This window comes from Choloepus didactylus, chromosome 4 (genome assembly GCF_015220235.1).
Source record: "Choloepus didactylus isolate mChoDid1 chromosome 4, mChoDid1.pri, whole genome shotgun sequence".
NCBI classification, from domain to species: Eukaryota; Metazoa; Chordata; class Mammalia; order Pilosa; family Megalonychidae; genus Choloepus; species Choloepus didactylus.
In genome coordinates this window covers 5,278,849-5,294,158 of record NC_051310.1, presented here as the reverse complement: position 1 = coordinate 5,294,158, position 15,310 = coordinate 5,278,849, and the positions used below count along the sequence as shown (strand labels likewise).

Below are 15,310 nucleotides of genomic sequence, written 5' to 3'. Positions count from 1 at the left end.
ATTGGTTTAAATTTTAAGTAGCCACGTGTGGCTGGCGGTTACTGAATCCACCAGTGCAGCTCTAGCTCTCCTAGGAAGCTTCTGGGAGGAGATGTTTATCTGGAAGAGGAAGTCCGAGTTTGTAAACCGTCGTTTGCCTGAGGACAAAGGTAGTGGGACCTAACCATTGGGTTGCATCTGTGTGTGTGTTCAGGATGTGGAAAGCTACGACCCCGTTCTGAACCCAGTATTGAATCGTGAAGTTCGGCGCACGGGAGGGAGAGTGCTGATCACCCTCGGGGACCAGGATATAGACTTGTCACCATCGTTTGTCATCTTCCTGTCCACCAGAGATCCAACCGTAAGGAACAATTTGCTTCCTACATAAGAAGGTGGCACTATTTGGTTTGCAGGTGCATTAACTAAACAGACTGTTCCGTTGTCCGTTTTGGCAGGTTGAGTTCCCTCCAGACCTCTGTTCCCGAGTCACTTTCGTGAACTTCACAGTCACCCGTAGCAGTTTACAAAGCCAGTGTCTCAATGAAGTGCTTAAAGCTGAAAGACCTGACGTGGATGAAAAACGCTCCGATCTTCTTAAGCTTCAAGGTGTATTTCTGCATCTGGAGGCTGAACTTGGAAGGGGCTAGGCCGTCCCCAGTTTATTTTCAGCACTTTGGAGAGCTTTTCCCTTTGAGAGAACGTAAGTATGAAAGCAAACCGAATGTTTTAATCGTTTAAGGGGAGTTCCAGCTACGTTTACGTCAGCTAGAAAAATCTCTGCTGCAAGCTCTGAACGAGGTGAAAGGGCGTATTCTGGATGATGACACCATCATCACGACCCTGGAGAACCTCAAGAGGGAGGCCGCCGAGGTGACGAGGAAGGTGGAGGAGACGGACATCGTCATGCAGGAGGTGGAGACGGTGTCGCAGCGGTACCTCCCGCTCTCCACCGCCTGCAGCAGCATCTACTTTACCATGGAGTCTCTGAAGCAGGCGAGGCGGCGGCCCTGGCGGCTGAGGGTGGCGGCGGGGCTGGTCCTGTGTGCGTCCTGACACTCCCCATCGCTTGCTCCTCAGATCCACTTTCTGTACCAGTACTCGCTGCAGTTCTTCCTGGACATTTACCACAACGTCCTGTACGAGAACCCGAACCTGAAGGGCGTCACGGACCACACGCAGCGCCTCTCCGTCATCACCAAGGACCTCTTCCAGGTGGGGCGCCGGGCACGCAGGCGCCCCGCAGGGGACCACCCAGGGGGGTCTTCAGCAGTGTCACTCTGCTTTGCCTCTACCCCAGGTGGCGTTTAACCGGGTAGCGAGAGGCATGCTGCACCAGGACCACATCACCCTTGCCATGCTGCTGGCCAGGATCAGGCTGAAGGGCACCGTCGGGTAGGGCGGGGCACCGCGGGGGGCCTGGGCCCCTGCTCCTCTAACCCCCAGGCGGCGCCCGCTGCCCCCCCCCCCCCCAGCTGGCCGGCGGACACTTTCCGGTCAAGGGCAAACTCTTGATTCCTCCCTTTGAGATCATCACAGTTGCTTTTAGTGGCTGCAAGGATAACGGTTAGAGACCTCTGACCAGTTGTCCTTTCCCAGGGAGCCCACATACGATGCCGAGTTCCAGCACTTCCTGAGAGGAAAGGAGATTGTCCTGAGTGCCGGCTCCACCCCCAAGATCCAGGGCCTGACTGCGGAGCAGGCCGAGGCGGTGGTGAGGCTGAGCTGCCTTCCCGCATTCAAAGATCTGATCGCCAAGGTTCAGGCAGATGAGGTGAGCATTCCGGAGACTTCCCACAGGAAATGAGCGGTAAGAAAGTGTGTGTGTTACTTGAAGCTCAGAGTATTACATCTGAACTCTTGAATCAGACATTTGATACATTTGTCTCCACTTTTCCACCCCTGAGCTGGGCTCTACCCCACTGTGATGCTTTGAGTGTTGTCTTCACAGCAATTTGGCATCTGGCTAGACAGCAGCTCCCCAGAACAGACCGTGCCTTACCTCTGGAATGAAGACACCCCTGCAAGTAAGTCCACATCACGGCCGTCTCCCTTTTGCTTTCATTCTGGACCTCAGTAAAAACTAGTTTTTGCTGTTTGAAGGACTGAGTCCCCCTAAAAATGTCAGTGGTTCCCCAGACCAGCTTTCCAGTATTAAAATATTTTAGGAAGCAACTTTGGGAAATAGCTTCTGGGTAGGAGTTGGTCTAGAAGAGGAGAGCAAAAGAATTCCTAATTCCTATTTCAACTCCGCTTGACAGTTAAAAGAGAGCTGTACAGGCGCGCCCTTGCCTAGCCTGAGGGGAGCCCGGCTTCCTTCGTGCCGTAAGCCCCAGGCACCAGGCCAGCCAGGACCACAGAGGAGGACAGCGAGCGAGCGCTCTGAGCTCAGCGGCTCATGGCTCACAGAGAAGCACATGCAGGCACTGCTGGGGTCAACAGCTGGGGCTGGGTCTTATTTTCTTTGGATTTTTCTGAAAAACTTTAGATGTTATGCAATGAACAGGCATTAGTGTAATCACCTAAAAAACAGTAAATGAGCTGTTAGCCTACGAAAACATCTGGGTGGTAAGGTGCTATCCTAGGTGTATCTGAGGGTTCCACAAAGACACAGCAAGTGGTAGCGAATTCTTTGAGGCAGAGAGAACCATGAAGGCGCCTTGGGCTTTGAGTGGCTGTGGAAGCCGAGCAGGGGCCTGTGGGAAGAAGGACCCGGGCATGGGAGGGCACGTCGAGGAGCCTGTGCTCTCGCCACCCACCACCTTCGCACTCCTTGTTTCAGCGCCCATCGGGCAGGCTGTCCACCGCCTGCTCCTGATCCAGGCTTTCCGGCCCGACCGCCTCTTGGCCATGGCCCACACATTTGTCTCCACAAACCTCGGGGAGTCCTTCATGTCCATCATGGAGCAGCCGCTGGACCTGACCCACATCGTGGACACGGAGGTAACACTCTTGGCCCCGGCTCTGGCTGCCCCAGGGGCTGCGCAGGAGGCTCCTGCAAGAGCTGGCAGAGTCTCCCCCAGGGCCAGACGCCTGCCTGCCTTCGGGTCCCGAGCCCCGTGCACTCCCTAGTGCCACCCTCACTGCAGTCCGGGGGCTCCATCTGCAGGTGAAGCCAAACACTCCTGTCCTGATGTGCTCAGTGCCTGGCTATGACGCTAGCGGACACGTGGAAGACCTCGCGGCCGAACAGAACACACAGATCACCTCAATTGCGATTGGTAAGAGGGTGGCGATTGGTTCCTCAGGCCGCAGCACCACAGAATTCACATTAGGCGTTGAAGGCCAAGTTTGCCACGGCTAACGCGAAGCTTTCTCACGGCAGGCTCAGCAGAAGGTTTCAATCAAGCAGATAAGGCAATAAATACAGCTGTGAAGTCAGGCAGGTAGGCTGTTCTGTTGTTTTGTTTTGTTTTAAAAAGTCTCAGTCCCCGGGGATTCTGGCAGGCTATCTGAGATGTCGCTGTGTGCTTTCCCTTCCTGCTGCAGGTGGGTGATGCTGAAGAACGTGCACCTGGCTCCCGGGTGGCTGATGCAGCTGGAAAAGAAACTGCATTCACTGCAGCCGCATGCTTGCTTCAGGCTCTTTCTTACCATGGAGATCAATCCCAAGGTGCGTGGTAAAAAGGATGTGAGGCGCTGATTTTAAATGTCAGCATGCTGTCTTTCAGTGTGCATCCTGTGTGTGTGTGTGTGTGTGTGTTTGTGTGTGGTCTCACTAGACCAACACTGTGACGGGGCCGTGTTCTCCAGGTGCCTGTGAACCTGCTCCGAGCCGGCCGCATCTTCGTGTTTGAGCCGCCCCCGGGGGTGAAGGCCAACATGCTGCGGACCTTCAGCAGCATCCCCGTCTCACGGATATGCAAGGTGAGGGCACCTCCCCAACACGCCCGCACCACACAGATCAGGTGCCGGCCGACTGCGGGATCCAGAGTGGGCGCCAGGCTTCTGGCAGTGTCCGACAGGCCGACTGTACGGAAATCCTGCTTTTCAACTGTAGGCAGAAGTTCTTTCCGATGAGCAGTTTGAAAGGGAAAGTGTGTTTATACGAAGTTGACTTTGGGGCTGTGAGGATTGGGTTCCCCGGTGGTGAAAACTCACGCACATGACGCTTTAGCCAGAACCCAGATGTACGTCTGCAGAGGGGACCTCAGGGTGTCCTTTGCAGGGTCCAATGTGGAGGCCACGACTCTCGGGCAGCAGGGGGGGTGATTGTGTCAAGGATTTTGCACCAATTCTGTCTGTGGTTCACAAGTGCTTTTTATTTTGTGCCACAATCCACCATTTCTAACGTTTTTAGGAATTCTGTCTTCCCTTTTCTGTAATTTTCTGTTGGCTAAATAGCTTCTCTCAGCAGTCTGCTGGGTCACCCCCTGTGGAACATCATACACTTTTTTCCTGGCAGCATTAGGGCTAACTCACGGCTTATTGTTCGGTGCTTCACTTGTGGGTGTGTGCAGAGCTCTGTCTAAAGCTCGACTCTGGTCCCCGCTGCCCGTTTCCGAGTTAGGGTGGGCACTGCCCTGCAGGAACTGACCTCGATTCCTTTCCTCACCCAGTCTCCCAACGAGCGCGCTCGCTTGTATTTCCTGCTGGCCTGGTTCCATGCCATCATCCAGGAGCGCCTCAGATACGCTCCGCTGGGGTGGTCAAAGAAATATGAATTTGGGGAGTCAGACCTGCGGTCGGCCTGTGACACAGTGGACACCTGGCTGGATGACACGGCCAAGGCAAGTGTGGGCTGTTCCATTTCAGAAGGGGCTGCATGCTTAGGAAGAAAAAAGCACTTCCAAAGTTAAAGGCTGTGAGATAAAGTGCTCAGCTTTATAGGGACAAGCTGACATTTGGTGGAGCCAAAACACAGCAGGCGGTGGTTGATTGTTGATCTTGGTGTCAGGAGAGAGCGAGGGGAGAGCCAGGGCTCGTGGGTGCCTGCTTCCCTCTGACTTGAGCACACACAAACCAGCACCCCCCACCCCCACCAGGGAAGGCAGAACATCTCGCCAGATAAGATCCCCTGGTCTGCGCTGAAGACCTTGATGGCGCAGTCCATTTACGGCGGGCGCGTGGACAACGAGTTTGACCAGCGTTTGCTCAACACCTTCCTGGAGCGTCTGTTCACGACAAAGAGTTTCGATAGTGAATTTAAGCTGGCCTGCAAGGTCGACGGGCACAAAGACATCCAGATGCCCGACGGCATCAGGTACGCAGCTGCCTCTTGATTTGGGGCCGCGCAGGAGACGGTCGTGGTGGCAGGATCCGGCTGGCGCTGCACGGTGCTCAGTCTCCAATGCCTTTTCACATGTGCTGGCTTTTCAGGCGGGAGGAGTTCGTGCAGTGGGTGGAGCTGCTCCCTGACGCGCAGACGCCCTCCTGGCTGGGCCTGCCCAACAACGCCGAGAGGGTCCTCCTCACCACCCAGGGTGCGTGCCGCGCCGCTGGCCGCAGGGCCTCGCTCTGCGCTGTGCATTTGCTGTGGGAAACTTTCCCCATTGTGGCTTGGGGCCTGCTCAGACCTCCCAGTGCGCCCCAGTCTCTGCTCCTGGGGGTGGCTCCACTGGGCGTTTCCTGCACCACAGACTCTGCTCTGGGGAAGAGGCGTGACAACATGAGGTCTGGAAACTGCATTTAGATTTCCATTTTACTTTCAAAAATAGTTTCAACTCTTTAAATAGAGTTACGTGATCTCTTAGAAGCACTGGGTGTCCGTTACCAGGAGCCACAAAGGGGCTCGATGGGCCTCCGGCCTCTGAGACCAGGCAGTGGTTTGCAGGATCTGTCACCAGCTGCGTTCCGACGGCAGCCGGGGGCCTGTGTCACGCAAGCACTGCAGGGAAGTTATACTTCCTCTCACCTGGTCCCGTCCAGGGTGTGGGGTGAAGGCTCCAGGCCAGCCGAGTCGCCCCAGTTCTCGGCACCACCACAGGCAGGCCCTGAGGTTTGGGCCCAGGCCTGTCTGGTGCAAACACCCAAGCTCTTTCTTGGCCGGGCAGCCTTCCTGGAGCCCAGCTCCTGGTGCCCTCCATCCAGGGCCGAGATTCGGGGGCAGGGTAAGCACTCTCAGCAGGAGACCCAGGTGCACGGGGCTGGCACGGGGGGAAAGTGGTTCTGAGTCGGCACAGCTGGACACAAGCAGTAGTCACGAACCACAGTGACCCATTCTGAGAGGGAACACAGCAGGTGGCATCTCCTGCAGGAGCCCGTCCCCTTGCTGCTCGGTCATGGGCCCCAGGGGCACAGGCCTCGCTGCAGGTTTCCCAGGGACTCGGTGGTCTGGAGGAACCCCAACCGCAGTCTGACTCACCTGGGGGTTCTCAGCCGGCCCCTCAGTTGGAAGTTGTGTACTTGGTCCTGATTTCTCTTCTGCACCTGCCTCCCTTCATCCCCTTGGTTGGGCCATTTTCTGTGCGTTAAGGACACGTACTGACCCTGTATCTTGTGAGTCCATGAAGTTACTCCCGTGTCAACTGACCACGTGGGCCTTCCTCGTCCCGTGCTGACTTCCCTTTGCTCTCCCGCCTGCCCCTGCGGCCTGTGGCGTAGGCGTGGACATGATCAGCAAGATGCTGAAGATGCAGATGCTGGAGGACGAGGACGACCTGGCCTATGCGGAGACCGAGAAGAAGACCCGGACGGACGCCACGGCGGACGGACGCCCCGCCTGGATGCGGACGCTGCACACCACCGCCTCCAACTGGCTGCACCTGATCCCCCCGACGCTGAGCCCCCTGAAGCGCACCGTGGAGAACATCAAGGTGGCCGGGGTGGGCCGGGCACACCCAGCACCGCCACACACACCCACACGGCCGGCACACCCCGAGCGCCTCGCGCACAGGGCTCATGAGACGGGCTCTGAGGGAGGGAGGCCACCCTTCTCACACCAGCGGGAAGTGCCCCAGAGGGTTGTGCATCAGGCCACAGGAAGGTAAGTAAATCTTCCAGAGGAACTGGAGGCAGCCGTCCTCCCTGTGGAGCGCGTCTTAGTGCTTCGGTGGGGCAGGCCGGGCTGCAGCAGACGAGTCCCGTCCTCCAGGCCACACGCGGTCTAGGTTGCGGTTGTCGCTCAGGTGAAGCCCAGGTGGACAGGTGACGCTGTTAGTCTTCAACAGGGCTGTAAATCCAGGGCTCCCCAGTGTATGACTTGAGTTCTCCTCTTTGAACAATTTTAGGATCCTTTGTTCAGATTCTTTGAGAGAGAGGTGAAGATGGGCGCTAAATTACTTCAAGATGTTCGCCAGGATCTTGCCGATGTTGTTCAAGTGTGTGAAGGAAAGAAGAAACAGACCAACTATTTGCGCACCCTCATAAACGAGCTGGTGAAAGGTACTTCGGAAGCAGTCTGAATCGGGGCTGGTCCTCTGGGCGCACTGGGAGTTCGGTCCAGGGTGCTGGCGCGGCTGAGGGCTCAGTGGGCCTGTCCTGCGAAGGCGGCCTCCCTGCGTGCCACTTGGTGCCCTTATCCTAACTTGGAGGGGGGGTCTTAGGAATGCCCCCAAATGTCTTTTGTGTTCATTCACCGATAAAACAGATTCTGAACGTTGGCCAAAGCTTTACGTGCCATGTGCAGTTTCTTTAGGCCGTGTGGTCCAGCCCAGTGAGGGGTGGTAGCGGATTGGGACCTGGGAAAATAACGTGTGCGCTGCAGATGGCGAGCTGGCCCGGGATGAGGAGGTGGGAGCCCAGGGGGCCAGGGGGCCAGAAGGCCAGAAGGCCGAGCCCCAGTGATGGTTCTTTCCTTGGAAATAAGCACGTCCTCCGGGCCGAGGCCTGGCCTACCCGTCAACGTGTGGGTGGCATGCCCCGGGCGACCAGCCAGGCCCAGCGTGAGCCCGGCTCCCCGTACCCACCACAGGGATCCTGCCCCGGAGCTGGTCCCACTACACGGTGCCCGCCGGCATGACCGTCATCCAGTGGGTGTCTGACTTCAGTGAGAGGGTCCAGCAGCTGCAGAACATCTCCCTGGCAGCCGCATCGGGTGGTGCCAAAGAACTCAAGGTATTTTTGAGGGCGGCTGGGAAACCTCAGAGCGCAGGGCCAGCTCGGGAGTCCAGCCTGGGCGTGAAGCCCGGGCCTCACCCAGCCACATCTCCCCAGAACATCCATGTGTGCCTGGGCGGCCTGTTTGTGCCCGAGGCCTACATCACCGCCACCAGGCAGTACGTCGCCCAGGCCAACAGCTGGTCCCTGGAGGAGCTCTGCCTGGAGGTCAGCGTCACCACCGCTCAGGGGGCTGCCCTCGACGCCTGCAGCTTCGGGGTCACGGGTGAGCCAGCGTCCCCGTGGGTGACCCTGGAGGCTGGGGGGAGGGCAGGCGGCTCAGCCTGGGAGCTGTGAGGCTGCACCGCCAGTCAGCTGGGCCCCGCGTCCTCCCTGCAGGTCTGAAGCTCCAGGGGGCCACGTGCAGTAACAACAAGCTCTCGCTCTCCAACGCCATCTCGACCTTCCTGCCCCTGACGCAGCTTCGCTGGGTCAAGCAGACCAACACGGAGAAAAAGGCGAGCGTGGTGAGTGCTCCTGCTCTGGGAGCTGCCGGCCCTCTTTGTGGTCAGGGAGTGTCCTGGCCCCCTGGTAACCAAGGGCCAGGTAACACCCCTTTCCCCACCTGGGCCGCGTCAGCTCGGGTCGGCGTTTAGCTGAAACTCAGCCACTTCACAGGAAAAGCCAAACCTCCCCCTCGGACGCGCCCCTCGTCACCAAAGGCGCCTTCCCCATGTCTTATCTTTCCTGTAATAAATGAACCGTGCACACCTGTGCTTTTCTTCCTGTAGGTGACCTTACCCGTTTACCTGAACTTCACCCGGGCCGACCTTATCTTCACGGTAGACTTTGAAATCGCCACGAAGGAGGATCCGCGCAGCTTCTATGAGCGTGGCGTGGCAGTCTTGTGCACAGAGTAAAACTAACATTTTCTAGCGTCCCCTTTCTGTAATAGTACAATCCATTATTTAACATTTATTCGTTATTGAAGTATTTGGAAGGCATGGACTTGTGGAAAGTAGGCTGTTGGTTTGAGGCTGGAAGAGACGGAATGGAATCTGGCAGCTGGAGTGGTGGCATTGACAAGGTGAAAGACTGTGGTTTTAGAGGGTTTCTAGCATGGCTTGTTTTATGAAATAAAACACTAAGCATGCGCCGGCTCCTGCCTCTTTGTCTCCGCTTTACCCGCGGGACGTGGTCGTTGGGACACAGAGCCGGTGCGCTCTGAGCCAGCAGGTGTGGCACGTCTGGCTCCCAGGGCCCTGCTCAAAGCAGTGCACCGCCGGGCCTGCCGGGCTCTCCCCCTGGCCGGCAGGAAGGGGCCGCAGTGCAGGCCGTGCTCGCTTTGTCCTGAGCAGTCAGTGCTCAGGGTGGGCTCTGCGTGGCTCCCTGAAGCGACTGCGGCACTTGAGGGTGAGGACCTGGATGTGCCCTGTCCTCCCAGCCGGTGCCTGGGCCTGCACACAGTTCCCTCTGGGCCTGGCGTCCATCTCAGACAAGGGCGCTGTGGCCACCCGGCCTGGCCCTGCTTCCCCCCGAAGCCCCGGGACAGCACCTGCCTGTGGTCCATGCTGTGCTCCGGCTGTGAAGAGACCTCTGGCCTTTCATTGACTGTGTGACCTGGGCCTTGGGGTCAGCCTTGTTCTCCGGCCTCATGGACGCTCACCAGCAGCCACCCAGGCGTGGAGGCTCGGCTCCTGTGCATTTTCAATGGATCAGCCTCTTCAGAGCTGCCAGGGCTCCAGCCCACCAGGGCCTGCGTGCAGTGTCCGGGTGGCTGGACATGGCCAGGCCCACCTGGGTGGAAACTGGAGCCCGTGGCTGATGTTCTGCTCCAAGCCACTAAGGACGGACTCTGTGTCCTGTGCAGAGCGTGCTGGAGGGCAGTGCGGGCTCACCTGGGGCCCGAGGCTGCCCTGGTGATTTGAGCCTCAGATGCCCCCATGTACTATGGTCACCACTTGAGCCCCAGATGCCCCCAGCACATTCTGCAGCTGAGCCTGGCACAGGTTCACCGTGGTCACGAAGAGGAAAGGGACACCCCAGCAAGAAGTGCCGCGCGCCCAATGGCCAGCTAAGCAGCAACAGCTCCAGTGCCCGGGCCCCGAGGGACAGGTGTCCACTGATCTTTCACTGTAGGGGGATTGGCCACCACAGGCCCAAGTCTGTGTCTCCCCCACGGCCAAGGGCTTCAAGCACGGACCCCACGAGGTTACTCACCGCCTGTCATGTGGGCCTGTGAACCTGCCAGGTCTTAGGGCCGCTGCCACCCCCATCCCAACCCCCACGGACGGCGGAGCCTGGGCCATGGTGGGGGGCCCCTGAGAGCTGCGGCTCTCGTCCTGGCCCCCCCACGCGGGAGCTGCCGGCCTCGACTGGCCTCCCCCTTGGGGGCTCCACCCACCTTCCCACAGGCCACGGGGCTTGGCCGCTTCCCAGGGCCGTGGCGACGGTCGGGGGGGGACAGCCAGGCACCAGTCCCACTTGTCCCCCAGCCAGAGCTGGTGTCACTTTAGGCAGAAAGTGAGTTCCGGGCAGCCATACTGCCCGCCCCGGGCCCTCAGCCCCCCGCACCTGCCCAAGGGGCAGCTCCACCTGGGGAGGGCAGGGCCCAGCGGCTCGGGGACCTGCCCCCGCCAGGCCCAATGAGAGAGTCCTCCTAGCTGACTTCACTTTTATTGGCCTTTGGGAACAGTGTCGTCTTGGGGTATGTGGAGGGCACCAGATCGAGGAGGACAGCAGGACCCGGCTGCAGCTGTGGGGGAGACGGGCTGGCGTCAGAGCCTCAGGGGAGTGAACAACCCCAGTGACGTGGCCCAGGAACCACAGCCCATGAGCTCCAGACGGCCCCACAATCGCTCACACCAGCTGCCCAGCCACACTTCTCTCCCTCAAGAGTGTGAAGGAAGACCGTGGATTCTTAGCTGTTTATAAATAAACAAGAATACAGCCATGGTGGGAGGGGGAGGCAGGCGATCGTGGAGAAGTTCCTCCGCCCGAACTGGTAAACCCACTTTAAAGATCGGGCCACCACGTAAGACCCACAGAAAGCTCTAAGGTTTTCACCGGAATGTTCCGTCACTTCTGTGCACTGAGCCCCCCTGGGGACCCCTTCCTCCATGGAAGACACCGGCTTACCTTGAGTTAGGCCACGTACTGCTTCTTTCTCTTATTTTTTTCAGGCTCTGTAAGTAAAAGTTCCAGTTTTCTCTTGAGAAGTGAGAGCTTGGGCCCTTGCTCTCTCTCACTGCCAAGTCCGCGTGGTGGCCGCAACGCCTGGGTCCTGCTCCATCCATGTCTGCCGGCGTCAGGGGTCTCGGTGGGAGCAAGGAAGGGGCCAGCTGCCCTGGGCCCCCGCTCCTCCTCGGTCATCCTCGGGTCCTCTGGCCACGGGGGACGTCTCGGGGCCCAGCCTCCCACCTCGGAGCCGCTGGCCTGGGCCACTGGCCGGGGCTCGCTGACGGGCACCATGTCCACGTCGACAGCCTCCTGACCTGCGGGGGCCGAGCCAGCGGCTTTGACAAGGAAGTCGGGGCACTGGGACGAGGGACAGTCTTCCAGGTTAACTCCTCCTGGACCTTTCGATGTCGGTGCACAGGAAGCCATGTTACGGCGCCTGCTGCCCAGAGAACGGTGGTTGAAGCTACAGTCGGAGTGAGCAGCGGTGTCTTCCAACTCACCATCGTAAGGATCTAAAAACTGACGGCAGAATTATTTCTAAGCCGGTTAACAATCTCCAGCAGGGAAATAAAGTACAACACTCCCCATGTGCACAAATCATTTCTTCCGTCACTCATGTTGGCAAAGAAATCCCCAAAATGCATGAGCTCCACATGCACTAGCGCCTGGAAAGCCTGGGGGACCCACCGTCCCTGGAAAGCTCAGCTAAGCCCCGGAACCAGCGCCGGGCACCACGGGGCAGGCAAGCGTGGCCCAAACCAGCCCTGCCCGCTGTTGGTGGGTCTGAGCGCTGCCAGTTCCTCCTAAGGTCTCTTCCAAAGGGCAAGGCCCCGTTCTCCTGGGGAAGGGAAACCGAGGGCTCCACCAAGCCGGCCCCAGCTGATTCCTGCTCACCCCACCCTGCCCAGGCCCCTGACCCCGGTGTGCCCACGGCCACCTCCCTGTCGGCCGCTGGGATGGGGCAGGGTGGGGGGCTCCCGGGTCCCCGCTGCCCCTCGCCCAGCCTGCCGGCCGCAGGAGGTGCTGAAGACTGAATGAAGCTGAGATTAGCATGTCAGGTCCAAGCGCTCCTTGTTTCAGAGTGAACCCGACATTGCCCGTGGTCTACAGTGTCCGAGGCGGTGGCCGGTGGCGCAGCTCCCCGCAAAGGGCCGCCCCGGCATCTCCCGTCTGCATCAGCCCTGGCTGAAGGGCCTCTTGGCACGCTCTGGATGTCCGGGAACCACACACCCCGCCGCTCTGTGCCTGTCATCCCAGCACCCCCTGCTTGTTCTTCCAAAGCCTTCCGGGTGGATGTTCTCCGTTGGCCGAGTGGCTCCAGCAGTAACGGTCTCCTGAGAAACCCTACATCCCTGTGATCTCCACAGTGGGCAAATCAGTGTCCTTCCCGGAACTTCCTAATGAGCAAGCTGCACTTCTGTGAACTTCCAGGGCCGGAACTTCCTTCTGGACATGTGAAAGGTCTCCTTGAAGACAGGCCTTTAGACTCGGGTGGACAAACCTGCCTCACTTCCGACACCTCCACCCCTCATCTAACGCTGTGGCTTCAGCCACACGCACACTGTCAGGAGGGCCCCGGAGGCCCTGCCAGGGCAGAATCCATGCAGGGACCCCTGCAAACGGCCCTGTAGCGGGACCAGGGGGTTCCCTGTTTAGTGAGAACCTCCCAAGCAGCTCATTTCATCTTGGGACAGGTGTTACTCCCATTTATTTTTAAGAAAAAGGTAAAACTGAAAATAGCTCAACACCTAATCTGTCAGCAGCTGACCTCATTTCACATTCGGAAACTGTGAGAAGCTTCTGGACCCAGGCAGGGGGTCGGCCCAGATCCTTAAGTCCTGATGCCCAGACGGGTGGGGACACAGAAGATATGCTCTAGGACCACAGAGAAACCCACAGACAGCACCGGCAGAAGAAGCCGAGCTCCGGCGTCAACCCACTGGGTCCTGGTTAAGATGACCCCACCGCGCACAACCCACTGTCCGACCCCGCGGGGCACCCCCCACGGCCATGGGCCCAGGTGTCGGCCGCAGCTGAGTCAACACTGGGGTTGACAGACTGTCCACGAACCTGTGGTCTTGGCCATCTTCCAGGCCAACTGCTTTTTTTGGAAAGAGGAAAAGAAATCCACTTGACTATCACAGTGAAATCTTTTGAGACATATGGCGAGACCATTGTGCAGAGAAGAGCCCGCACAGCAGGTGCAGTGGTCTGGAGCTGTTTGTGCACCAGAAGAGCAGGCCCTTAGACTGATCCATCCCTGTGGGTATGGACTTAGTAGTGGGACCTTTTCAGGAGGAGACTTCGCTTAAGGTGTGTCCCCGCTGACCCAGGGTGGGTCTTAGGATACCGAGGCCTTACAGGGAAGGAAGAGAGAGGGAAAGTCAGAGGGAGCAGCCAGAGCTGAGAGTCAGCGGAACCTGGGAGAGGAGGGAGAGGCCAGGAGAGGCCACCGTGTGCATGGCCCCGTGACGGGAGCCCAGGACCAAGGGTGACCAGCAGCCAGCCCAGAGCGCCCGTCTTCATGAAGAAAGCCTTGCCTTGACGGCACCTTAGCTTGGAATTTCTTTTAGCCTCAGAACCACGAGCCAGTAAATTCCCCTTGTTAAACTGACACAGTGCATGGTATTTGCTTGAGCAACAACGAAAACTCTCAGGCCTGAGAAACTCCCTGCTTGCGAGGAGGGCCCTTGGCTGGGGTCTGGGAACTCAGGGTTCCAGGAGAGTGGAAACCTGTGGGTTCCCTGCGCCCAAACTGTTTGTAGAAACCACGTGATGTAGGCCGTTTTCCTTCTGGGAGCTGGGATCGTGGGACATGCCAGGCAGAGGGTGCCCATGTGACCAGCCTCCCCAAAAAAAACCTGGGCGCTGAATCACAGGAAGCTTCCCGTGGGCGGCACTCCATGCGTGTCCTCACCACCCGACGCTGGAGGAAGTAGGCAGGCCTGGGGGGCCCTGGAGGGTGCCCCCCCGGAGGTCCCACTGGGTTCCCCGGGACTCGCCCAGGACCCTTCCCCTTTTCTGCGACACGGGCCATTTGCAGTGAGTCCTCTCAGCCCATCGTCAGACCTGGGGCTGGTCTTGGTGACCCCTACACAACCACCATGTCCTAATCATGACCAGTGTTGGGCCAACATCTCTAGGGGCAGAAGAGCCAAAAGGAAGTTAAAATTTCCTCTCCAACATCCATCTTCCTTCCTCACAGCTACAAAGAAAGAGACCGTTTCCGACTGTCACGGAGAAAAGGCGGAAAAGGCCGCGGCCATTCCGAGAGGCGGTTAGCTTCCCCCCAGCACGTTCTCCACTGAGGAGGACACCATAGGGAGACCAGTGCCCAGAAAACACCATGTGCCGGGAGACGGACACGCGAGGACTGGCCACCGGCGTCCTGGATCTTGGCGGAGCCCCAGGTCCGCAGCAGGACCCCCGGCAACTGCCACCCACCAAGGGGGTCTTGGCCCCCAACTCTGAGCTGTGCATCCGCACCAGGCGAGGCCGAGGCCGCCCGGGAAGTGGGCAGTGGCTGATGTTCACGCATCCATGGAGCCGCTTGTCTCGGTCACTTTCTACCTACAGAGAACGGACCCCGAGTAGCAGGGCTTCACGCGGTGACGAAGGACAGCTGTAGGGAAAGGCCCAAAGGCGGCCCTGAAGAATGTGGGGGCCCCAGAGAGCCCCAAGCCCAGCTGCCTTGTACCGGGGCCCTGCTGGAGGTGACGTGTCCTCTGCACCACGCAGTCCAGCCCTGCCCTCGTAGGGGCCGTAACAGCCGCAAACCATCCCCGGGGCTTGGTGGACAAATGGGAAAGCAGGGTCCCTGCCGGCTGGCCCTGGAGGGCACATTCTGTTCCTGGCGCCCTGTCACCACCCGGCCCTGAGCCAGCCTGCTCTGCTCTACCCTGAGCACCAGCCCTGGGGGGAAAGGGGCCCCCACCTGGGCCTGCACAGCGGTCAGAGTCAACTGACAAACGTGGACTGCATGCCGAGAGCTGTCCCGTAACCCGTCCGACACTAAACGCACCAAGAGCAGGAGCCACAGAGCAGGTGGGGACCCTCGGACTGGAGCCCGGACTGGAAAGTTATGTCCTCAGGCCCTTGGGCCAAGACTTGTTGGACTCCACCGGAAATTTCCAGGCCCATGTCGCAGCCACCAAGCCCAGCTCCTTCAATCAGCCAC

General features: G+C 59.0%; 2 protein-coding genes across 2 annotated transcripts in view; one reads left to right on the top strand and one right to left on the bottom strand.

Moving 5' to 3' along the window:
- Nucleotides 1-9,112, top strand: part of DYNC1H1 (dynein cytoplasmic 1 heavy chain 1) — a 71,410-nt gene extending 62,298 nt beyond the window's left edge. The window contains exons 58-78 of the mRNA XM_037831842.1: nt 194-340; nt 435-585; nt 719-972; nt 1,057-1,191; nt 1,277-1,371; nt 1,576-1,750; nt 1,928-2,003; nt 2,759-2,919; nt 3,086-3,197; nt 3,302-3,362; nt 3,466-3,589; nt 3,730-3,843; nt 4,536-4,706; nt 4,962-5,179; nt 5,296-5,399; nt 6,520-6,731; nt 7,146-7,299; nt 7,829-7,971; nt 8,071-8,239; nt 8,353-8,480; nt 8,745-9,112. Of these exons, the coding sequence (XP_037687770.1) occupies nt 194-340; nt 435-585; nt 719-972; nt 1,057-1,191; nt 1,277-1,371; nt 1,576-1,750; nt 1,928-2,003; nt 2,759-2,919; nt 3,086-3,197; nt 3,302-3,362; nt 3,466-3,589; nt 3,730-3,843; nt 4,536-4,706; nt 4,962-5,179; nt 5,296-5,399; nt 6,520-6,731; nt 7,146-7,299; nt 7,829-7,971; nt 8,071-8,239; nt 8,353-8,480; nt 8,745-8,873 (3,033 nt within the window). The 3' untranslated portion in view covers nt 8,874-9,112. The remainder of the gene's footprint in view (nt 1-193; nt 341-434; nt 586-718; nt 973-1,056; nt 1,192-1,276; nt 1,372-1,575; nt 1,751-1,927; nt 2,004-2,758; nt 2,920-3,085; nt 3,198-3,301; nt 3,363-3,465; nt 3,590-3,729; nt 3,844-4,535; nt 4,707-4,961; nt 5,180-5,295; nt 5,400-6,519; nt 6,732-7,145; nt 7,300-7,828; nt 7,972-8,070; nt 8,240-8,352; nt 8,481-8,744) is intronic.
- Nucleotides 9,113-11,097: 1,985 nt separating this feature from the next.
- The window catches only part of LOC119532546, a 30,251-nt gene continuing 26,038 nt past the window's right edge, over nt 11,098-15,310 (bottom strand). The window contains exon 5 of the mRNA XM_037835006.1: nt 11,098-11,652. Coding sequence (XP_037690934.1) covers nt 11,098-11,652 — 555 coding nt within the window. The remainder of the gene's footprint in view (nt 11,653-15,310) is intronic.